We start from the raw sequence: 25,400 nt of genomic DNA, 5'->3' as shown, positions 1-25,400 counted from the left end.
TGGAAAAAGTTCACTTTCAAAATGAACTAGTTCAAGTTCAAGTTCAAAACCTCCAAAATTAACTAGTTAATTTCATAGTTCATAATTCTACATTTTGAACTAAAGTTCATGGTTCCCCAAAATGAACTAACTTAAATATTTTTCGTTCTTTTTTTAACCATAATATTCTTATACTTTTGGCTATTCAAATTAATTATTTTTAGACGTTGCTGCAAGCTATTATTTGTCAAAATTATTGACACAGCCCATATAGAACTACACACAGCAATTAGCCTATTTCATCCAACTTAACATTGAGGTGCCCACAATATTTAGGTGCCCAGTGCCCAGTCTTCCTCACCCTTATTGTGAAGGCAGGCGTTTCTAAACGACTGTCCGCGTTGCTTAACAGTTTGCCAGCCAAAATAGAATGGTGGTTGGTAGATTAGCCGTGAAATTTCTATTATTGTATTGTGATCTGAGACATAATATTATGTTTATAAACATGAGCCCGCCACCCCTCCTTCTTGGACCGCACCGTTGTTTTTTCTTTTTTTTTTTTTTCAGGTCATTAGCTCACCGTGATTTTCTCGATCTCCATTGGGATAGAGTGGTGGTTTTGGCCGAGCATCGATCTCCCCGTGCGTTTCGCGTGCGCGATCCGCGCGCATAACGATCCATGCATAATAGTCCAGGAGTGACTGAACAGTCGATGTGACCACTTTGGATAGCCTAGCACCTAGCACTCCAGCTCTGCTAGTGCTATCGTCTAAACAACAAGTGGGTGGGAGGAAGGAAGGGCTGAAGAAGGAAAGGCCATGAGAGTCACTTCTGTTTCACGTCAGAGCAGCCACGAGCCACCGATGGACGAGCGGTGACTAGGGAAGGTTAGACGATCGCCGATTTTCGGATCAAAATCATTTATTCCGGTTTTAATAACAAAGTCTGGGAAAGTACGGCGCGGCTGAGACTCCTTGCTCAGATGTCCGATATAATTTTACGGTTTTAACATTAAGGGGCTCCCCGTGGCTTGGAAAGGGTTAAAATAGCTGATCTACAAGCTCACGTTTTCTCGTGGATGCGATGCGTTGTGAGCTTGCAGATCAGCTATTTCGGCATGCAACACATTGGGTGGGAGACAACGAGGAGGAGACTCTGCGCATGTAAAGAGAAGCACACAGACACAGCTGCAGACAGCACCGCTCAGGGCCTCAGGCACCATAGTCAGGCACTCACATAATCAACTTCTGCGAGGTTTGCGAGCCTGCAGCTGGAGAATGTGAATGCAAAGAAAGACGAGAGGATAGGCGACCGCGGACCGCCGCACGAACGGGTCGAACGTGCCGACGAGCGCCGTTCACGGACGTCAGAATGAACGCGTTCGACAATAACGTTCATCAAGCGGAAACACAGAGCGTTCAGTTCCCGTTCGCCCAACATATGAACGTGTTCATGACGATCGTTCATTGAACGCGTTTGGGTACAACACTGGTGCTGTTGTGCCTTTGCGACTGCCACAAGTTGTGTTCCTCCCATTTCTGCTTCTCGTGTATGTTCACCCCCAAGTACTTGAACGTTTCCACCCTCTCCACCACAGCGCTGTGGTAAATAAATAAGACTATCCCTCTATTAGGCATATCAGAACTATTCTCTACAGCAGGGGTTTCCAAAGTGGGTGACGGGGCACCCTGGGGTGCCGCGATGGCAGTCCAGGGGTGCCGCAAGATCATTTGATGATATTTGGAATTTATTTGGACACCTGAAAAAATATTTAGTATCATTTTAAACTTGAAGTACAAAGTTATTTTCAGTCAGTTCTAACCAAAATGGCTGTTATCTCTTTTTTTTTTTCTTGCAACATAATCACTAAAATATCGTCACTGTTGGGCAGAAACCTCGTATCTCCAAGTTTCAAATGTGTACGTCTTTTGGTAAAGCAAAGCCCTGCTTCATCATACAAGACTGCCGCACAAAACTAGTGAAAACAGCAGATCTACAAGCTGTGTGCTTGTAGATCGGCTGTTTTCACTAGTTTAGTACATTTTATAGATGATAAATACAAAACAAACGGTTTTGGACATACAAGGTTTCCACCCGACGACGATATGCTATAAACATAAGGTGCTGGGAGTGAAAATTTAAATGTAGGGGTGCCGCGGATTAAAAAAATATTTATGGGCTGCCCTGAGACAAAAAAGTTTGGGAACCCCTGCTCTACAGTAGGACACATGTAAAGTTATTGCAACAGCCCACTAACAGCGTGAAAACAAAAACAGACAGATACAGCTGGACAGCAGTTTCATCCAAACCATCCATTTACCAGAAATCTGCTGTTCAGGTCTTTGTCTTGTGTTGGTATGTGTGCTGTGTTATGTAATGTAATGTAAGGAGAAGGCTGTCTTATCTTGTTGTTGGTATGTGTGTAATGTTATGTTATGGTATGTTATGTTGCATTACGTAAGGCAGGGGTGGGCAACTTTGATGATGGTGAGGGCCACTATATTTCCACCTTCACTCCAGAGGGCCACATTGCATATTGCTACGTCCTACTTTGTCATTCTAGTATCTCATACAAAAGAAGAAAAAATAGCAGATCTACAAGCTCAAAACGCATCGCGCTGCGATGCGTTTTGAGCTTGTAGATCGGCTATTTTTTTGCTCCTTTTGAATTGGAATCCTAAATTCTTTTTTGTTCTTTTTTTAAATGGAATCCTGAAATGTAACATTTTGATTTAATTTCAAACACATTTAATTATATACTCATGTTAAATTTATGAACTTGAATACAAATACATTGGACATAAAAAAAAACACATTTTAATACTACTATTACTAGTCATTAAGCTACTAATATAGACTGAAGGAATTAAAGCAGGTCATGTTTGGAATTGTAACAGCTGAAATCGATAATATATCAGTATTCGTATATTAACCTGCGGGCCGCATTAAGTGAAGGTGGGGGCCGCATGTGGCCCCCGGGCCGCCAGTTGCCCATGTATGACTTAAGGAGAAGGCTGTCTCACGTTGTCTGTCTGTGTGTAGAGCCAAGGAGAGAGGGCCCCTCCTCACCTGTCAATCACCAGAAGATTACCATGCTCCTCCAGTCACCTGCTGTCAAGTTCGTCACACACCCAGAGTTCTTCACCGTGCTGCATGCTAACTATGTGAGTACTGGAATAAATGACACACCAGCACGCACACCCGCAAAACTGCAGATCTACAAGCTCACAACGTGTCGCACTGCAGCGTGCTGTGACCTTGTAGATCTGCTGTTTTCCAGGAACTAAACTGGCGTCCATTCCCAATGGGCCAGATACAGATTAAAATGATCTGTCTCCATTGAAGTGGATGAGGCTGGACTTCCATCCACTTGAATGGACACAGATATTTTTTTATCTGTTGCAGATAAAAAAATTAAAATGTCCATTCAAGTGGATGGTAGTCCAGTCTCATCCACTTCAATGTAGACAGATATTTTGTATCTGTATCTGGCCCAGTGGGAATGGGCCTTTACCCTAACCTCCCTGTGACATGCTAGCGTCATGTCCAGGGGGTGTACTTGTACATCAAGCTGCCTCACGCTACACAAACAGGAGATAGGCTCCTGACCCTATGGGCCGAAAGGCTCGGCATGGCTTACTTAACCATAACCTGGAGCAGGGGTTTTCAAAGTGGGTGATGGGGCACCCTGGGGTGCCGTGATGCCAGTCCAGGGGTGCCGCAAGATAATTGGATAATATTTGGAATTCATCAATATCACTACATCAATATCACTTCACTATGCTTAAAACAGACCTGATTTGCACTGCACTTATTTTTCCATCCAAACCTTCCCCCAGAATGGGCATGCTGGGATTCAAGTGGTTAAACGTCAAGTATAACGTTATTTTCAGTCAGTTCTGATGGACACGAATACTTCTCCAATATAATATGATGTAAGATTCTAAAAATGAACAGTGTAACTCAGGGTGCCGTGGATGAAAAAGTTATTTACAGGAGTGACAATTTCTGCCTGTAATATTTGACAATTTGTCCAAGGTTTAAATTGTCATTTTAGAGGTATTAAAAAGTCCATAAATTGAAATCCATACTTTCCCCTCTCCTTCTCCTTCTCTCTCTCTCTCTCTCTCTCTCTCTCTCTCTCTCTCTCTCTCTCTCTCTCAGGTAGCGTACCGCCTGTTCACCAGCAGTACCTGTGTGAAGCACATGATCCTAAAGGTGCGGCGCGACGCCAGGAACTTTGAGCGCTACCAGCACAACCGTGACCTGGTGGTCTTCCTCAACAAGTTCGCTGACACGCAGATGGAGCTGCCCCGGGGCTGGGAGCTCAAGACAGACCCACAGGGGAAGGTACGATGGAACTGTGCGTGCGTGCGTGAGTGCGTGCGTGCGTGCGTGCGTGCGTGTGTTGTCATTTGCGAGTAAAGGGTGATGGAAAGTCAGGGGAATAAAGTGTTAAGGAACAAATTTTCTCTGCTTCAGTGATACTACAGATTACACTAATCCACAGTGCCTAAAATACAGAGTTATTGCATGAACATGACATTAAGATTCCTACTATTTGTCACATACCGGTACATTGCTGTATGCGAGATTTGTTCGACACATTTGACCCGTCTCTTGGGCCACGCTTGGGAAATCAGTAGTGGTGATCTAACCCCCCGATCAAACGCTTGATGCTGATTGCCAAGCTGCAGTGATGTCATTATGTGCGCATCCCGCATCAAAAACTCATTCAAGTCGCCCAGGGACTCATTCATGTCATGGTCCTGGGGTCCCGGGGATGCGCCTCCATTGGAGTCCATGTTAAAATAATTTACTTCTACTTAAGTTGCTATATTAGTTTAGATAGTTTAATTTGTTTTTTAATGTATTGTGTAAGATAAACCCTGTAAAGATTTATTATCAGTTAAACCTGGAACAGCTAAAAACTATTTTCACTAGTGGTTCTCAAAGTGGGGTCCTGGGTCCTTGAGGGAGTTCCAGGGGGTCCCCAGATAAATGATAGTTAGGAACCAAATAGAACTTTATGGGTCTGTAACTCGGTAAACAAATAGAACCAAATGGACCTGTTCCATTTGTACTCTAGTATTTTAACATTTAATATAAATTGGGGTCTCAGTGATATAAATATAATTAAATGGGTGTCTGTAGCCTAGTGTATTTAGAAATCCTAGTTCTAAGTTCAAACATTAGCCAAATTGTAAAATAAATATAAGAAATAGGCAAACATTTTGAAAATAGCCGATCTACAAGTTCACAGCGCTCGAAAACATTGTATTGAGGACTCATTTGAATGACCACCTGTGGGTCCTGGGACCCATTACATTGAAAACCTAGTAACATCACTGAAGCTGGGAGGCATTGGGTCCCATTTTTTACAATCTTTGGTATGACCCGACCGTGAATCGAACCCCGACCTCCCAGTCTCAGGGCGGACACTCTAACCACAAGGCCACTGAGCTTGTACAAGTGTGCCCTTATTTAACGGCATAAGAAAACAGCATACAAAGCACATAATCATACATTTCATTTAGATGGCACAGTAGGACTAGGACGTGGAGGGTGTTTGATCACAGACAGCTACAGGAACAGAGCTGTGACCAATGCTGAGCATGAAGTATGAAACGTGAATAGTGTGGATGTACGAATTAACTTGTTAGCGAATGAAAGTGAAGGGAGAATGAGTGTGAGTGTGTGAGTGTGCAGGCCCTGACTGCTGTGTCTGCCTGAACTACCGCGATGGTCGATATGTTTACTCATCTTTTTCTTCTCCCTCTGTTTTTTTTTTCTTCTACTTTCCTGCGTCTGGTCCGTCACAGTCGTTCTTTGTGGATCACAACAGTCGGGCGACGACCTTCATCGACCCCCGCATCCCCCTACAGAACGGACGACTACCCAACCACCTCACCCACAGGCAGCATCTCCAGAGACTACGCAGCTACAGTGCTGGAGAGGTACGCAACTACGCACGTTCAGTAGTGCTTTCACCAAATATTCGAATATTCGAATATCAAAGTCACTATTCGACGTTGCCCTGGTGGATGAATTTGTTAATGCTCTATACCAGGGGTTCTCAAAACCAAATAAAAATATTTCAACTCGGGACCCCCACCCTGACAAGCACTTGGAATTGTAGGTATTACATTTAATGTGACTCGGTTGCGCAGATAAATATTGTGAAAATAGCAGATCTACATGCTCACAACGCCTCGCAACGCGAGGCGTTGTGAGCATGTAGATCTGCTATTTTCACAATGTTTGCCTCTTGCTTACTTAAAGGAGTGATGACACCGGCCGAAATGTAACATTATGGTACAGTAGGTCACGTGGTCTTTGTTGAAACGGTTTGGAAAGGGGGTGGAGCCGGCTGTTGCTGCCGACAGGCCCATCAACAGTAGCTGTATGGGCCTGTCGGCAGCAACACAGAGCCCCCAGTGATAGGCTGTTGATTGTACTGCATCATTTGATTGGATAATTTAACATGGGGGTACATGACATCATTAAAAAAAATTGCTAATTTGATAGCCATAATTAGCTGTTTTGGCCGTGTCACGCCCCCTTTAATATTTGACAGTTTGGCCAGTCCTGTCGAATATTCGACTATTCGAATACTTTGAGGTCGAATAATTTGAATACTAAAAATCACTATTTGTGAATGCCCTAACGTGCAGTAGTGCTTTTGAGGCTGGACGATATACCGTATTTCCCACATGCACGCGCAGGAACGGCACGGAACAGTGCATGCTAGAACCATAGAGTTATAGGCTATACGAGTGACGACACACCATAGCCTATCTAATCAAATGGCTATTTGCATAACAAGTTTACCAGGTTTACCAGTGAGTGGTGGGCTTGCGCATGTTCCCCCAGATTCACAAGCCCACAAGTAGGCTACCCTATTCATATGGATCGGCTACTTTAACACCGACTGTAGGTTTCCAGCTGTGATTGTATGTGCATTGTGCGTGCGTCTTCATAGGCTACGTGGCTCCATTACTGTGGTAGGTAGCCTACTGTTTGAGGTTCGTTCAAAGCAAACTTTTAATTTCTCTACTGCAGCGCAGTAGTTTCTATTTGCTCCATGCGCACATGTAGGCACACGCACACATCTAAAGGCGCGCGTGCACGTGACGTCAATAAATGACCGTCCACCCTGAAAAGAAAACACCAAAGCACAACTGAGCATGCGTGCGCACGCACATAATGCGTACAATTTACAAAGTACATTTTCTTTTTAACACATCGGATGCCCACGTTAATTCAGGGTTTACCCTCGCAGGGGCCCATCGTCTCCATGGCAACACGTCATTTACGTACCTTCGCGTCGTGGAAAAAGTATCCGTAATACGTTGAGTAAATGTAATCCAAGTATGTCCAGTTTATTTTCACAATGATCTTTTCTTTCAGTCAGGACAGCTTTTTACCAATCTTGGGCCACAGCGTGTGTGTCACGGGCGGTAGAAAGGGTCGCGTTTTGAACATGGTGATTGAAAAAGCTAGACCAGGAGAGGAATCCGCCATGTTACATTACCTCCGCCGCGTCACTGGGAAAATAGTATCCATGATACGAGTAAATGTAATCCACGGATGTCCTGTTTATTTTTACGATAAAGTTTTCTTTCAGTCAGGACATCTTTTTATCAAACCTGGGCCACAGCGTTTGTGTCACGGTAGGTAGAAAGGACCGCGCATTGAACATGGTGATTGAAAAAGCGAGACTAGGAGAAGAATCCGCCATGTTACGTGTATCTCCGCCAAGACTCCGTTACTGGGAAAATACTAGTATCCATGATACATACGGGTCGTGCGAGCCTGCGAGGGGACGATAGAGTGCAGTGCAGGATAGGAACAGAAGCTTGTGATTGGCTGCAGGGAGACTGCACATCCTGGTCACGTGTACCGCGCTGCATTTTGGGAAATGTAGTGTTTTTCCCATATTGTTGGCGTTTGATCACCGTGGTAGAGCCTTCATTGCGGTAGCAATGTACAGTAACTTCAGTACAGTATAGATTATTGTAAAACGCGTCAAACGCGTCGTGGGCCTCCAGAGACATCAAAGAGATTGGCGTGTAGACACCTCGTGGGCACCCGATGTGTTAACTCATTCCCTGCCAGGCCCGATAGTCCCGAGATTATTCCAATGTCTTTCCCCGCCAGGCCCGATAGTCCCGAGAATTAAAAAAAAAAAAAAAAAAATTTCAAAATTTTTTTTTTTTCAAAAAAATGTTTGGACCCCAGAAAATGGAGTAGGCATGATAGCAATCGCGAAATTGCATGTTTAACCCCCATAGCAACCCCATCTTTCAAGCATGGCAGCCATTTTGGCAGCCATCTTTGTTAAACATAGTGGCTGTTATCTCATGAATGCCTGAACGGATTTCCATTCGGATTTTTTTGTTTGAAAGCTGTGAGCAATGTGGACACACGTGGTGCATTATCTAGGCATGGGTGTGCATGATCCGTGCACACCCAATTACATGGAAGTCTATGGAGACGAATGGCAGGTGGGAGTACGGAGGTATGTTAAAATGGCGGTCAATGTGTTAATATCAAGTCTGTATTGAAATTGAGAACATTTCCCCTAATCAAACAACAAAAAAATAAGAGAAAAAAAAACATTTTAGTGTTCATTTGGTTCCATTTGCACGCTCTCTGAGTTGGATTAACAATCAGGATTTTACTATGTGTGGGAATTTATAAAGACTGCTCCTGCTTCTACGGCACAGATTCAATAAGGATTCAGGCTGCTTCAATAATGTTAGCTATTCTCTGTACTCCTGCACCGTGACAGGAGAGTATGCTAGACTGCAGGCAATAAAATAAATCCACTTTGTGTCTGAATATGAATCACACAACTGTGGTTGTTCAGCCCACTGTTCCAGGTCGGGGGTATGCACCGTTTTAAATTGCACCCTAATGACCCGTTACGATTTCTTCTTTGTGCTGTGGTGCACAAAATATGAACCTTTTAGAGTTGCTGTAAATGTAGCGAGCCAATACAACTCTGCAATTGCGGTATTATAGCTGCAAGACCCAGGCGTAAGGTGCGCAGCATCAAGTACTACAACCAAACAGAGGATTTGTTTGCAATCTGACACTTATTTTAACCAATCTGTATAGCACTTCTGTAGATATTTAGACCATAATAGTTGGGGCGAATCCGCTACTTCTGTGACCACGAGAGCAAAGGTCAGTTTCTCAGTGGTTGTGTCAACTATGAAGGTTAAATGCACGAAGGTTTTGCACGAAAAACATTCCTTGGGCTAAAAACGGACAACAAAACTATGGTTTAGTGATGAGTCATCACTTTTCACAGTCTTTTTTTGGGTCCGTTTTTAGCCCAAGGAATGTTTTTCATGCAAAACAAATGCTTGCAATGGATTCAGAATAATTAAAAACCCCTAGTTTGAGCCCTCACATCCCACTTAAAGCAGATTCTTTGGGAATATTTTTTTCCTTTATAGTATAGTGTATAGTAAGTGAATGAGACTGAAAATTACCCTAGCTGTCAAACATTTTGCCCGCATTTTTGCGAGGGACATGGGAGCTCAATTTGTTATTTAACCTTCATAGTTGACAAAACCACAGAGAAACGGACCTTTGCAGTATGTTTATATGTGTGTCTGTCCGCGTGTGTGTGTGTGTGTGTGTGTGTGTGTGTGTGTGTGTGTGTGTGTGTGTGTGTGTGTGTGTGCGTGTGCGCAAGTCTATGAAATCAATGAAAAGGTTTAGTGGGGGGGTCCCTGCTTCATCTTTCTCTCAGATGAGGGGTCCATGGCCTGACAAATCATTGAAATACTCGATACAGATGCTTTGGATCGGCACTGGATCAGCACAATCAAACAAACACGCAACAGATATAATCAGAAGTATGTTTTCAAATGTAGAAAGATGTTTAACCCATTCAGAACGGGTACACATCATTGTGTATCATTATTGAATGCTTTAACTATTGAAAAATAGCAGATATACAAGCTCACAGCGTGTGTAGATCTGCTATTTTTGAAAAATCCTGAAAATTCGAATTTTGACCCGATTCTATAAGTGTCTTTTGAATCCTTCTAAGGTTTTTTGAAAAACCTATGTTTCTATGTCAGCAATCTGGCCAGCCATCGTCAAAGAAAGGTCCCTTTCACTTAAATGGAGCACAGTTAATCTGTTCTTGAGAGACTACTATAGAGACACACGGGCGCCTACAAATATGGCCGCCCTATTGTGATAGCGACCCCACTTCAGGTAAGGATGAACGGTGAACTGCAGCTGCCAATGCAATCCCAATGAGAGGCATCATGAAATATCATAATTTCAGTGGTTGACTACTGAGTCCATAGCGTTTTTTTTTTGTGTTCTAATAAAGTGTCCCATGAGTTTAATTTTGCCTTTTTAAAGTGGCATATCTGTCATCTTGACACACTACCTACAATATACTTTAATATACTTCATCTGTGAGTCAAAAGTGCTAGCATTGGAAATCTTAAGTTTAGGTGGTCGCATGGTACATACGTCATGAACGCATCCCTTGAGGGTTTCAATACCCAGATATGCTTGTCTCTCATGTATAATTAGGCTGTTTATTTTTGGAAATTTATCGCATCTCGCTTCTTCCAAACGGAGTCTTGCAGGTTATTTTTGGATTAATACTAACCTGGAGAATCCACTCTGTAGTTGAAAAGGTCGGGATCTTCAAAGTCGGCGCTCATAAACGCACAGCAGTAAAGACAGTGATGTCACTGAAAAGCGACAGGTTTTCTCTCTGCCGTTTCCCCTCTTCTCTGTTAACATTATGGGTAACCCATTCAAGTGGCAAATTAAACGTGACTCACATCATGTATTTAGCAAACAAGAAGATATGGCCTCAGGGTCAGGCCATACTTTTGAGAACACATTTTTATTTATATCAATATAGTCTTCAGTTCGTGTATGATTATTTTAATATTAGGCTAACCAAGGGTGAATTGCAATGACTTTCTATGGGCTGGCTTGCAGTTCACCGTTCTCCCTTACCCGAAGCGGGGCCGCTGTTTCAATTGTGGGCGTGAATTTGTAGGAGCCCGTCTGTCTCTATGTCAGCGGTTCTCAAACCTTTTCATGTGAAGGACCCCCAAACTGATATTTATTTGGCCACGGACCCCCATCTCAAAACATCTAGTTCCAGGGACCCCCCAGAAGCAAAATTTGAGTTACAAACGTTCGCTTTGAAAATACATATTTGCACACATTTTCAAAAATAGTCGATCTACAAGCTTGCCAAGCTTGTATATCTGCTATTTTTCACTGGTTAAAGCATTCAATAATTCTAGATGGTAAATGGGTCAAACGATATCCTTTGCATGTGTTCCCTCTAGGCCTCTGATGTGTCCAGGAGTCGAGGGATGTCCCTGATGTCCCGACCGGCCAACGGCCTGGTAGCAGCCATACGCAGTCAGTACCAGCCTGACGCCCTGCCTCTGGCCGCGCCGTGTGAGTACTCACAGGATGATGATATCTTTGGGGGGATTTTCTCCCCCGATGTACTCAAGACAGACACAGGAGCGCAAAGCACCAGCGAGCTGGCCGGATGTATGGAGAACCGGGATGACTGGAAGCGACGATGGAAGGCTCGTCTGAGGACGACCTAGAGAGAGATACTTAAGGAGATCAGAGATCAGCCGGAGAATCGGAGCAGCAGGAGCGGTTTTGCAGTCGCTAAATCGCACTGTGGTGAAGAAAAAAGAGTTGAGCCGGAAGGCAACGCTCTCTGTCTACCGAGCTATCTTCGTTCCTACTCTCACCTATGGTCATGAAGTGTGGGTCATGACCGAAAGTATAAGGTCGCGTGTGCAAGCGGCCGTTGTTTCACTCTCACACCACTGACACAGTAATAGGAATAAGAATTTGGTCAGAATTTATTGAGAGGATCGCCCCTTGAGATGCAGCATCTCATTTTAGAGGAGGTCATAAGTGAACAAATACATACAGTACAAAAACACAAGACTTAAGGTGGTTGCACACTGCACTGCGTGTTTTCGTTGCGTTTTGGAAATCCGTAATCCAAAAGCCAGGGAGAGAGAGAGGTAAGAGAGAGAGAGCAAGGGACTCAGTGCAACAGCTGCGAAAATTGGAAAAAATCAACCCTGGTCCGAAAATAAATACGAAACGGGCGGCAGAGTGCAAACGTGACTGACATAACGTGAGGTTGATTTTTTTATTCACGCACTCCGAAATTCACTCCGATATTCGGCCCGAAAAACGCAAGAGCCCCAAAAAAAATAACGGAGAAGAATACAGTACTTTAACTTGAATAGAAAAAATACATAAAATGGAAATACAGTAAATAGTAAATACAATCAGTATTAGAAGCATGAACACGTTGTTTCAAGATGTGAGTACAAGGAAGTCCTGAAGCGGCCAAACGTTAACGTAACAGATCTGAGTGAAAGAGGGAGATTGTTCCATTCAGATGGAGCTTTTGTAGTGGAATGCCCTGCGCCCAGATTCAGAAGTAATAGGAATCTCTCTGACCAGCCTTCAAAATACAGCGGGAAATGTCTCTGTGTTTCTACTTGCTGATTGGCTATTCTCTCTCTCTCTCTCTCTCTCTCTCTCTATCTCTCCCTCTCTCTCTCTCTCTCTCTCTCTCTCTCTCTCGCTTTCTCTCTGTCTGTCTGTCTCTCTCTCTCTCTCTCTCTCTCTCTCTCTCGCTCGTTCACAGCTTACAATGACAAGATCGTGGCTTTCCTCCGGCAACCAAACATCTTTGACATGCTTCAGGAGAGACAGCCCAGCCTCGCCAGAAACCACACGCTGAGGTAGACGTTCAGTCGTTCACTCTCCACTTCACTCTCCTTGGTAGATCCCTAGTAAATCAAATCAGATGTCCACTCCACGGCTGTACTCTCCAAACAATGATGTGACACTGACTGAAATCCATCTTCTCTATACTTGGCCACAGTGGTGGAAGCACCTCTACTTGAGTACTGTACTTAATTAGTTAATCACTGCGCAACACCAGATACACACGATCCAAAACAATGATATGTACCTTGGATTGCAGATCGAGGATCACCATGTTTTTTGGTACAAAAGAAAAAGATGCAAAACATTAGCTTTTAATGTATTTGTAAACACGTCAAAACAGAGGTCTGCCCACACCCTAGGTGGGGTTGGTGAAAGGGCCTTTCTGTGTGCAGTTTGCATGTTCTCCCCGTGTCTCCTAGGGTAAAAATGTACCCTCACAAAAACATGCAGTAATCCTGGTCTCTATACTGCCTGCTGGAGGGGAAAGGAACTGGTTGGAATAACGTGTTCCTTCCAAGCGCTACGTCCAGCCGGGGAATCTCCCCCCTGTCAGGTGAAAAGAAGCGGCCTGCTCACTCCTCATGCATAAGAAGGAAGCTTGAGCTCAGTCTGTTGCTCTCCCCAGGTTGGTTGAGGGAGTGTAGCACCCAGGATTACATTAGACAATATTGGAACTGGGTGAAAAGTGGGTTGCAAAATCGTGGGATACAAATTATTAGCAAAAAAAAAAAAAAGAAAAAACAGAGGCAGATGCAGAGAACAATGGCAACACAGTGTCTTTATTGTGCTATACCGTAATGTCAACAAGGAGCCATAGTGTTCCCAAAAAGGAGATTCGTAATCATATCAGTGTTGGTCCGGATGGAACTTGGTGGAACTCCTTACGTTTCAGTTCCAGACTATATTTTAGGAGTTTGTACATAGGGCTCCCCAAGAAGTGGCCTGGAGTCAAGAAGTGAATGGTTCGGTACAAATCCACGTAACATTCTCAGCTCAACTCGACTTTATTGTCAATTCTGCCATTATGCCACGTTCCCATGTTGTCAGTCTCTCCACCCCCTCTCTTACGCTGTCATTCTCCACTGTCCTGTTCTGCAAAGCATTTGTCTTGTCGTCTGTCTGTTGTCATCAGGGAGAAAATCCAGTACATTCGTACGGAGGGAACGCGGGGGGTTGAGAAGCTCTCGTGTGACGCCGACCTGGTCATCCTATTAAGGTAAAATACCACCGGCTTGGGGTGGTATTTTCAGGTAAAACACCTGCCCCGTCGCCACGAAGGCCCGGGTTTCCATTCCTATAACGGCTTGGTTTGGGCGCTCGCCGGCGCTCCAACAAAACACCAACTGTCTGTGTCCGCGGTGTGGGATAGCCGGCTGGGGATTGTGTCCTTGTCGCTGCACTGGTTGGTCAGGGCACCTTTCCAGCAGGGGAGTGGAATTGGGAGAGGGATATCGTGCTCATTATGCACCCCCAGTAAAAGTCCTCGCTGTCAGATGAAACGAAGTGGCTCGCATGTCATGTGGTTGTCTAGTTCAGGGGTTTTCAAAGTGGGTGACGGGGCACCCTGGGGTGCCGTGACGGCAGTCCAGGGGTGCCGCGAGATAATTTGATGATATTTGGAATTTATTTGGAAACTTGAAGTACAACGTTATTTTCAGTCTGTTCTAACCAAAATGACTATTATTTCAGCATTTTCCTCGCAACATAATCACTAAAATATCGTCACTGTCGGGCAGAAACCTTGTATTTCCAAGTTTCAAATGTGTACGTCTTTTGGTAAAGCAAAGCCCTGCTTCATCATACAAGACTGTCACACAAAACTAGTGAAAACAGCCGATCTACAAGCACACAACGCCTCGCAACGCGAGGCGTTGTGTGCTTGTAGATCTGCTGTTTTCACTAGTTAAGTACATTTTATAGATGATAAATACAAAACGAACGGTTTTGGACATACAAGGTTTCCACCCGACAACAACGATATGCTATAAATATATGGTGCTGGGAGTGAAAATTATAATGTAGGGGTGCCTCGGATTAAAACAAATATTTATGGGGTGCCCTGAGACAAAAAAGTTTGGGAACCCCTGGTCTAGTTCCTCCCCAAGACCAACAAGTAGAGTTTAGCAGTGTGACACGACAGGAACATATCGTTGTTGTCGGGTGAAAACCTTGTATGTCCAAAACCGTTCCTTTTTGCATTTATCATTTAAAAAAATGTTGCGAGGCGTTGTGTGCATGTCGATCTGCTGTTTTCACTACTTTTGTGCGACGGCCTTGTATGATGAAGCAGGGCTTTACTTTGCGAAAGAAGGTACACATTTGAAACTTGGAGATACGAGGTTTCCACCCGACAACGTCGATATAGTAGGCTACACATAAAGTTGGCAATGACAACATTTGGGAGAAACTGAAATGTACAATTGAGAGAATGTGACTGACTTCACCTCTACCATTTGTTTGGCCCTCTGTGCTTCCGTTAATCCACAAACATGCCTCATCTTGTATTACAGATGCACATTTGAATGTACTGTATGTGTTTACATTCATAGCCATGGCTCACAGAAATGGTCATTTGGCACTGTAAGGTACAGTTGATATATACTGCAGCGTATAGTATACTCTGCCCCAAGGTGTATAGGTAAAATGATACCTTATACTGTACATGAATGTTCCATTCCATCCCTTCAATGAGATCACATACAAATTCAAAGCATAATATCATCAACCATTTACATAACAAACACCAGAATTCTTAAAAACCTGTTCTTTTCTCCAATACGCTCCAGCACATTATTTGACTAACTATCTAACTTTTTATTTTTATTTTTATTTGAGTCACAATTACAAGGTGAAAATATTGTTAGATTACACCAGTGATTCTCAACCTTTTAAGGCAGTGACCCCCTAAATAATCATATTTTAACTGGGGTCCCCCCACCCAAGAGTTGAGGCATTACATTTTGTATAAAACGTTCCTATTGTGATAATAGCAGATCTATATGCTACAGTACATTGCGTTGCGAGGCGTTGTGAGTATGTAGATCGGCTACAACCCACAGGTTGATAACCACTGGATTACAGGACAATCCTCACCAATGCAACTAGTCGCAACTTACAACCAGTTACAAGAAATTGCAACGCTCTGGACTGACCAGTTGCAGACCGGTGCAGTTTGGGAATAATGGTTGCAAGTTGCAAGTAGTGGCAAGTGGTTGCAGTTCAAGTAGTTGTGTAGGTGTGGACTGGGCTTAAGACACCCAGCATGTTACACAGCAACCCACTCTCACCCCCTCTGCTTCACCCGCCCGACGCGTTCCCAACTCGCATTCTGCTTCACCCGTGCGACGCTTTGGGAACACCTACTGCGTCTACGGTCGGACGCGAACGGAGAGTTTTAGGAGGAGAACGGAGAGTCTTAGTACGCATGCGCCGACATGTGTTTACTGGAACATTTTACGATGACGGCCGTCACGGGGAATCGAACCCCGGTCCCTGGATTTGCGTAACCATGCTCTACCGATTGAGCTAACCAGACAACTGGGAAATTCCCTTTTTTTTTGTGCTTTTATCTTTGACAACGTGGATGATAACGTAGTCCCTTCTTTGAGCCGTATTCGGACGCGGAAGCAGTCCCCTGGTCAAAATTTATTATTCTGTCCATAACGGCACATAATTCGGTAACGCCGCTGAGTCGGCTCATGCGCCGTTCACACCGTTCGCCGCGGCGACTCGGTCGCTACCGCTCCCTCGGCGGCGGCTCTCAGCGTTCATCGGCGCCTGAGACGGCGTGGCCCCGTTGTTTATAGTGTGGCGTGAGCGGTAGCGACGGGTGGCTGGTAAACCAGTAAACCCTTCAAAGCGGTATCGAATCCCGCTTCGGGAACTACTTTTTTTTTCTTTCTTCTTAGACCACCCAATGCGTCCAACCCGTGAAACAGTAGGCAATCCCAAAGCGTCTATCGTCCGACGCAGTACAGTACTTGACAACGCGTCGGTTGTATGACGCTTTAGGGGTGAGAATGTGTTGCACACAGACATATTTAGACTTTTGGCATCTCTATTTCCAGCATGCCATTATAGGCTAAACTTGTCGATTTGACCAACAGTAGCAAAACTATTGACGATTTACAAGCTCACAACAGGTTGATTATAACTGGCAAAACATATATAAAAAAAAAATAGCCAATCTACAGTACAAGCTCACGATCAGCTCCTAGATTGGCTGTTTTCTCTACTTTTGCTTTCGCTACTTGTATACTTTGTCATACGATAACGGGTGCCATGGCATTGGTCCGAAAGCTTTGTTTCCTACAGCCCATTAGTCCGAATCTGGTAAGAACACTATGCCTAACCCTAACCCTAACCCTCAGTAACCCTAACTAAATTCGGACTAATGAGATGTAGGACTAATGAACCTTCGGACTTATGGGAAGTCCCCCGATAAAGTATGAACAGGGTTCCCACGGTCATGACATTCCTGGAAATATTTTGAAATTAGAAAAATAATTTTCCAGTACTGGAAAAGTTTTGGAATTGATCAAGGGTCCTGGAAGGTCCTGGAAAAAAATTACCATTTATTGTCTTTTGGTTTATTGAATTTGGTTATTATTTTGTTATTACCTCTGAAATGATAAATTAAACATTGGCCAAATTGTCAAATATTAGAGGCAGAAATTGTGAAAATAGCAGATATACATGCTCACAACGCCTCGCAACAATAGAACCGTGTTATACAAAATTCCTCAACTCTTAGTGCTCGTCAGGGTGCCGGGGTCCCCAGTTCAAATATGATTATTTCGGGGGTCACGGCCTGAAAAGGTTGAGAACCACTGGCATACACTACCTGTCTTTAGGCATTGCGCATCGGAGTAAGCGACTCGTTATTGAGCTGAATTATTGTTATATAGTCCTGGAAATCGTGTTAAATATTCTGTAAAGGTTTTGGAAAAATGTTGAGAGATTAATTGGTAAAGATGTGTGGGAACCCTGTATGAAGATGTTCCATTCAATCGTGACAATGTGTGGGCCTCTAACCAGATCCTATGTGTGTTCTTGTTGTGTGTGTGTGTAGCATGTTTGAAGAGGAGATCATGTCCTACATCCCCACCCACCCGGGCTACGGCTTCTCTCCTCGCTGCTCCCCCGTCTCCTCGCCACAGAACTCCCCTGGTAGGTTCCTCCAGCCACTGTTGATTTCGTCGACTAAAACTATGACGAAAAATGTTTGTCGACTGCGTTTTTTTCCACTGACGAAAGCTAAATAAAAACGAAATAAAAACTAAGCTGTGATGACTAAAACTAAGACTAAATATATTGACAACTGTGAGCTTGTAGACTGATATTTTCAGCACACAACCACGGGCAAAATCAGTCATTACGATGCCATCAAGGCCCGCCAAAATACATTTCAGTTGACTAAATCAACTGTAGATTTAGTCGCCTAAAATCGTATGAAATTTAGTCCACTAAAAAACTAACTAAAACTAATACTTTTCATGTGACTAAATTATGACTAAAACTAAATTACATTTTATTCAAAAGACTATGACTAAAACTAAATCAAAATTTGGAGGACCCCCTGTAGTAACTCTGAGGACCCCTGCTCTACATTGAATTTAGTTGTCTGGTTACTCGAGTACATCAGACATCATCAGAAGTGAACCAGTCTAATGGATGAATTAGTAGTTGCCATCTGTTGTATTTTGGATCCGACTGCACAGTGTAGTTTACTGTAAGATTTCAGCTTTTCCCTGGGGCCTGCCCCCTCTGTAAAACCACACACAGACCGTCTATTACCATAATCATCACTTTGCTAGAGATCCTGACTGTGCTGTTAAGGGACTGATATTGGCCTAATGAGCCCTCTGGGAATTTTAACCAGGCCACAGTGTGTGTGTGTGTGTGTGTGTGTGTGTGTGTGTGTGTGTGTGTGTGTGTGTGTGTGTGTGTGTGTGTGTGTGTGTGTGTGTGTGTGTGTGTGTGTGTGTGTGTGTGTGTGTGTGTGTGTGTGTGTGTGTGTGTGTGTGTGTGTGTGTGTGTGTGTGTGTGTGTGTGTGTGTGTGTGTGTGCGTGCACGAGCGTGTGTGCGCACTTGCACGCGCAAGCTCTAACACGAGTGTCAAGCCGCTGTGTATCCATGTAGACATTAATAGGAGACGAGGGGCTATAACGGGAAACTGGGGCACAGCAGGAATGTGGTGATTGTTTCTAATAGTTTCCTCTCATTGTCTTATTCTGTGTGACCTGGAAAAGCCACTGAGCTGCACTCTACTGCCCTACATCCATAACGATCACAACTAAACATACTGCATATCAGGGCAGGAATTTCATGGAGGCCATGAAGACCATGGCCGCCGTTGCCCCTCAGTTTGGCCTTGTCCCCCTCAAACTTATGGCATGACCTGAGGCCACAGTGGCCCAGTGGCGTCACGCTCGTGTAAGACACCAGTCATGTTGCCATACCTTAGCAACAGGCATGATACATTTATTTTAAGAAATATTTTTTTTTTCCCCCGTTTCTACGGTTTCTTGGGCTGGATATGGCAGCCTGGAATGGTTGTTCAAGTGCAGCTAAACTTGACATGTTGGTAAACGTGCCACAATTAACAATAATGAATTGCACCTGTGCAGCTGACCTGCGGAACCTGGGAATATACCATTTTGTCAAGATGGGGAGAATACAAGTGTGTGGAGAATATAATTATTGCGACCGTCAGGGAGCAGTTTACTATGAAAACCTCCACCGGCCGTCCGTCCGTCGGTCGGTCGGTCGGTCGGTTGGTCGGTCACACGTCACACGTCACACCTTTGCCCTGCTCATATCTCCGCATCAGTATATAGGGCTTGTTTGTTTATTGTATGACATCACGCCACATCATCAGCTTTGGACTCTGTGATGTCATCGTATCGCATCAGTATATAGGGCTTGTTTGTTTATTGTATGACATCACGCCACATCATCAGCTGTGGACTCTGTGATGTCATCGTATCTCCATATATGGCCATCTCCGTATATGGAGATATAAGTCGTCCATGCCCAAGTATGGGCTGGTGAGGTCAGACTTTGTGTGATGCGTAGGTTATCTCCATATATGGAGATTCAACATTCCAGGCAATGCTCTCTTCCCTGGTGAGAATTGCCCCTTTATATAGGGCTTGTTTGTGTATTGTATGACATCACGCCACATCATCAGCTGTGGACTCTGTGATGTCATCGTATCTCCATATATGGCCATCTCCGTATATGGAGATATAAGTCGTCCTTGCCCAAGTATGGGCTGGTGAGGTCAGACTTTGTGTGATGCGTAGGTTATCTCCATATATGGAGATTCAACATTCCAGGTGTAACTATGGCTACCCGTATGACGTGAGAGGTGGAGGTTGTGATATTTGTGGAGATAAGCGACCAACGGTCGCTTATCTCCCGATTAGGGAGTCTTACTGGTAATACCTTGTTAAAGAGACCATTTTGTTAATTGTTTACTAATTTAACAACATAATAACCAGAACAGATAGACAAAGAGACATTCATGGATTTATATTTAAAAGTAACTTTCATTTTCCCCCCTGGACCCAGGGTATGGCAGCTGCATACCCCTGCCATACCCAATTGACGCCCCTGCAGTGGCCTTAATGCCACAGCTGACTGTACCGCTTTATCCTGTCTCTCTCTTGTCAATATGTAGACAGTAGACACCGGTGTCTCTTTCTTGTCATAGTGCGACGATTCGTAAGGATCAAAGCTAGTTCAGGGGGCGGTCCCAAGGGAGCGCGCGCGCGGAGGGGGGTGGGTCACTAGGTCCTGCCCCCCCCCTTACCCATAGTTCTTAGGGAAGTCAGATGGTGGGACTCAGTCTTGTTGCATAGCACTGCTGCTTGCTACCATGCTGCAGTACACACACAAGTGCCACACTTGTTGCTTGCAGGTAGCTGTGCTGCTGCCCAACGCTTGGAGAGGGTGCCTAACTTGGCTGAGTATTTCTGTCTGTTTCTGCTATTTTTCTATCGCTCAATTCATGTATGTTCAATGACCATACATGAAGCTAGTTAACATTTGTTTGTTAGGTTTCTTTAGAACTTGATTATATTGTGTTTTTCTCTAGATAGATATCCATTTACATTGTTATATTGCTGTTAATGTACTGACCTATTATCTTGTTTATTATTGCGATGTTGTATCTGCTTATTGTAAGTCGCTTTGGATTAAAAGCGTCTGCTAAATGCCTAAACTGTAAACTGTAAACTGTAAACTTAGCTGCCAAACTAAGAAGCTGTGTTCTTGGCCAGGTTGTATGGGAAGTTTGAGATTGTTATTCTGGTAATCGCTGAATTCTAAACTGCTGTTTCAAGGTTCAGATTTCTTGCTATCGTTGCTGGTGCCTAGCTGATTTCTGTACTTTCAGTTTGTTGCTAAAGCTATTTCAAAGGTGTTACAGGCTTGCTAAAGTTGCTAAAGGTAAACTCAGTATCATAGAAGTTGGCTGTGGCTACGGGCTAAATGCTAACTTATTTCGTGCCCTGGTGGGCCTTTACTGGGCTACCATGAGTTAAAGTAATTTCAGTCGTTGGGTTTGTCGATAACCATGTCAGTACTTTGCAACGGCGCGCCGCGGGCCGTATCGGCTAGCGCGGAACAACAGGTTTAATGTATAGTCAGCTAGGAGCTAGCTGGTGGCTATTGCTAGCCGGCTTTTTCGGTAAGGATGCTGTTAGCTGGTAAATCAATGTGCTAGCCATGTCAAGGCATAGAGCGGCGGCCCGTGTGAAAACACAGCCCCGTAGCAGGTAATGAATCACGCTAGGAGGATTCAGTTTGTAGGTTGCAGGTGTCTGTAAACGGCAGAGTTCACCTAGCTCCTGAGCTAGCCGAGTCACGTCAAGCGGTGATTTACGGCATGACGTTCGGCAGCAAATACTAAGCGCTGCGTGTGGGAAATGTAGTTCTCTATCATGCCAAGCCTCGGCGTCGTGCTAGTAGCAAGCTTCGCCCGCAGCGTGCTTAATCTAGTTAGTATGGGGCCTATATTGCTTCTGCCTCGCCTCGGGTTATGTGTATGTTTTCCTCTTTTTGCACTGTCTGGCCGTCTTAAACAGCTGCTGCTTATGAGGTGCTAGTTGCTATACCTTAGCAGCTACTAAATGGTTCCTGTCGCTTCTTGGACCATAGTAGGGCTGCTGCCATTTACCGTGGCGTAGAAGCCCTCGCGGGAGGAACTATTAAAACAGTAATCGCCTCTCTTTGAGAAGCCTATTAAGGATGTTTTCCGTGTGAGCTCCTGGGAGGAGGAAAACCCGCAGGCTATACAGTTTACGTGCGAACTTGTTTTGCTTCCGCTAACACAGTCGTGCCTGTCTGTCCTGACGTCACCAGTTGAACTCGCTAGTGCATGCAGGGAATCGTAGTCTACTCTAAATGCTCGATAGACCACCCTCCCTCCCTCCCATCCAGCTAAACATTCTCTTTCAGTTTCAGCATCCATCAGCTGTAGCTTTTCCTCGCATCGTAGGCTTTTAGTTGATAAGTTCTAAGTTGTCAGCGGTACTGCTATACTAAATGCTATAAAAACCAGCAAGTGATTGTTTCTACTGCATGTCAAGCTGTTACCAGGGTGTTGAGTGTTTCTGCTAACATGTTGTCATTAATGCTCCAGTATGGCAGCTCCAGGCTAAAGCGGCACAGGTCCAGCTAAATCACTTTCTTAACAGCGTCTCGCTGCGGCGGCTATAAGGGCGCAGCTAACACCAGGTCTACGTTTTAACTTCAGGTTCCTAACCTAACATTGTGTTTATTTTTCAGGTTTCCTAACCCTAACATCAGGTCTCTTTCAGCTTCGGGCTAAAGCCGACGCATAGCGACAGCTACAGCAGGTCGTCTTTGCAGCGTCGCACGGCAGCTGCGGGGTGTTTCTACTGCATGTTAAGCTGCTACCAGTGTTTCAGAAGTTAAAGGGGTTTAACTCAAATATTTGTTGCAAACTAAGGTTATAGTACTGGGTCACATAGCACACCGTATGTTCTAGTGGTGTTTCCGTAGCCGCTGCACTTGGCTCCAGTACTGTTTTCCTTCAGCTCATGCTAAAGCTAATACTTGCTGGTTGCTATTCATCCTGTCTATTATTCCAGCTTCAGGCCGGCGCGGCTGCAGGCCCACGGCTAGGACAGCAGGTTATCATGGCAGCTTTAGCTGCAGGTTCCACTAATCATGTCATGAAGGTTATGTTTCTAGCTTCGTCTAATGCTGTGTGCGGCTGGGAGTCCAGTCGGGAGTCGGTCGGCACCACGGAGGGTATCGCTGCGACGGCCACAGCTGCTTCCGCTGCTGCCTTGGGACAGCCGGCCCGCCAGCCTCCTGACTTCCCGGCGGCCCGCGAGCCCACGACGGAGGCACGTAGGGCACAGGCTCATCTTCCGGGGGGAGCGGCACACCGACACCGCCGTCACGCCGCAAAGGAACGCCAGTTCTAGCGCCAACGGCGGGAGCCAGTTTTCTCGCCAGCGACGGCTGCCCTGGAAGCACGGCGGAGCCAGACTCTAGCAGGTAAATAGCAGCGCATTTGCTTGTTAAGTTCTGTCAGGGTGCAGTCGCTCTAAGCTGGGGAATTTACGCATATCGGTTGGGCCACGTTTTGGTATGGTTTGACTTTAAAAGTCAAGAGATGGGTTGTAGAGTTTCTTATGTGTGCATCAGCAAACTCTGCAGCAGAACTAACTCACTTTTCCGTCCTGTATTTCCATGCTGAAACACCTGGCTGTCCGCCCGATGTCTGCCCCAACGACCCTCTGTTCCATGACGCATGCTGGTTCGCCGCGAGACTGAGGGAGCAGGGCCAGAGTGAAGGCGTCGCGCCATCTCTCTACACGCCGCATTCCCTGCGGAGCGGAGCAGTTTCGGCAGCGGTGCCCCGGGCGCGGAGCAGCTTCAGCGGCGGCGCTCCGGGCGCCCTCGGGCTCAGCCAGATGCCCTGAGGAGCCACACTCTAGCAGGTAAATAGCAACGCATTCGCTTGTTCGATTCTGTGAGCGTTCAGCCGCTCTCTAAGCTTGCTAATAATAGGCAACCATAGTTACATGGCAGCGTCTTACTTGTACTGAATGTTGGGCTTTAGCCGCTCTCTAGGCTTGCATAGCTTGCCTTTAAAGGTCAAGACGGTCAAGAATCTCCACGTATCTCGTGGAGATTCTCATATGTGCAGCAGCAGACTCTGCAGAGCGCTCCGTGGGCTGCGAAAATTTCTCTGTGATCCTAAAAGTCAGCGTCCTTAGGCGCGGTTTCATTGTTATGGTCAGCTAAAGCTAAGATTGTAATTTCTGCGGCAAGCACATGCGGTCACCAAGGCCAGGCTTAAGATGCGACTAGCACATGGCCTCTGAAGATTGCAGCTCGCAGTTTAAGCAGGGAAGGTACACCAGTGTCAGTCGCAGAACTAACTCTCCCTTCTGTCCTTTCATGTCCATGCTGAACACCGGGCCGTCTGCCCGACGTCCTCGTCACACGACCCCCGGAGAGAGCTGCCAGATTTGCGGCCCGCCCCTCTTCACTCTGCATTCTCTCCGGATCGGAGCAGCCACACCACCAGCACTTCTGGTGCCCTCAGCTAACTCAAGATCCTGCACGCCAAGCTATCAAGCACACACAACACAGGACTGACCGAAGCGTAATGGTTCCAGTTAACGCTTCTGCTGCTGATGTTAATAGTGCTGCAGGCACTATTAGCAGGGTTGTTCCATAGGGTTTTATTTGCTGCTTCTGTTGCGTTACTCGGGGCTCGCGCCCCTGATAGGTTGCGGGCCACGATAAATATTACGCTTTAATATTTCAATCATGCAAAAGCTAGGTGGTTGCTGGGGTGTTAGTTAGGTAGGATGTGAAGCTGTATGGCGCTGTAGTTATATGAATTAAAGGTTTCATCGCTGCTTCTGGTTCTGCTGTCTATATATATATACGTCCATGTTGCTGCTCCCGCTTTTCTCTAGGGTGTTTAGTATGGCTTCAGTCAGATTGCAGTATATAGTTATAGTCAGCAGTACCACCTTTCCTCACCGTTGGGTTCGGTCTGCAGCTGCTAACATTCTTAATTATTAAATTATTTTAGCAGTACTTATAGCGTTTTTTGGCAAGCTGCCAATATCATTGCTTAATATTTTGCTTAGTAATATTGGCTAGCACTGGCATGGGATTCTGAGATTTTGGCGTGCTTTGGGGGTTTGTAGTTTTGGGGGGTATCGGGCCAGGGCTCGCTGTAATTAGATTATGCCCTCGATGCTCATGGTAACATGAGGATCGTGGGTTCAGCGAGCCATGGCCCGAGGCAGAACCCCATGCCAAACCATGCTAACTTAGGCTATAGATTCTATGCTGTCTTATAGTAGAGCTAAGGTAGGCTGCCAATACTATGCGCTTAGATATAGGCTTAGATTCTATGCTGTCTCTATAGTAGGGTGCTCAATATGCCATGTTGTGTGATGCTTGCTTTCTGCCTTCATTCTGGTCAATAAAGTATATCTTAACCCAAGTGATCGTCTCCTGAAATAGTGCGACGATTCGTAAGGATCAAAGCTAGTTCAGGGGGCGGTCCCAAGGGAGCGCGCGCGCGGAGGGGGGTGGGTCACTAGGTCCTGCCCCCCCCCCTTACCCATAGTTC

General features: G+C 45.2%; 1 protein-coding gene across 1 annotated transcript in view; it reads left to right on the top strand.

The window, feature by feature from the left end:
• Positions 1-25,400, top strand: part of hecw1a (HECT, C2 and WW domain containing E3 ubiquitin protein ligase 1a) — a gene marked incomplete at both ends in the record, with an annotated part of 258,365 nt that overhangs the window by 205,875 nt on the left and 27,090 nt on the right. The window contains 7 exons of the mRNA XM_080751651.1: positions 3,022-3,143; positions 4,144-4,329; positions 5,802-5,936; positions 11,328-11,442; positions 12,674-12,770; positions 13,892-13,975; positions 17,831-17,928. Of these exons, the coding sequence (XP_080607777.1) occupies positions 3,022-3,143; positions 4,144-4,329; positions 5,802-5,936; positions 11,328-11,442; positions 12,674-12,770; positions 13,892-13,975; positions 17,831-17,928 (837 nt within the window). The remainder of the gene's footprint in view (positions 1-3,021; positions 3,144-4,143; positions 4,330-5,801; positions 5,937-11,327; positions 11,443-12,673; positions 12,771-13,891; positions 13,976-17,830; positions 17,929-25,400) is intronic.

This window comes from Nannobrachium achirus (genome assembly GCF_963921795.1).
Source record: "Nannobrachium achirus genome assembly, chromosome: 21".
Taxonomy (NCBI): Eukaryota; Metazoa; Chordata; class Actinopteri; order Myctophiformes; family Myctophidae; genus Nannobrachium; species Nannobrachium achirus.
Note: the sequence above shows the minus strand (reverse complement) of the source record. Positions and strands in the feature narration are given on the sequence as shown.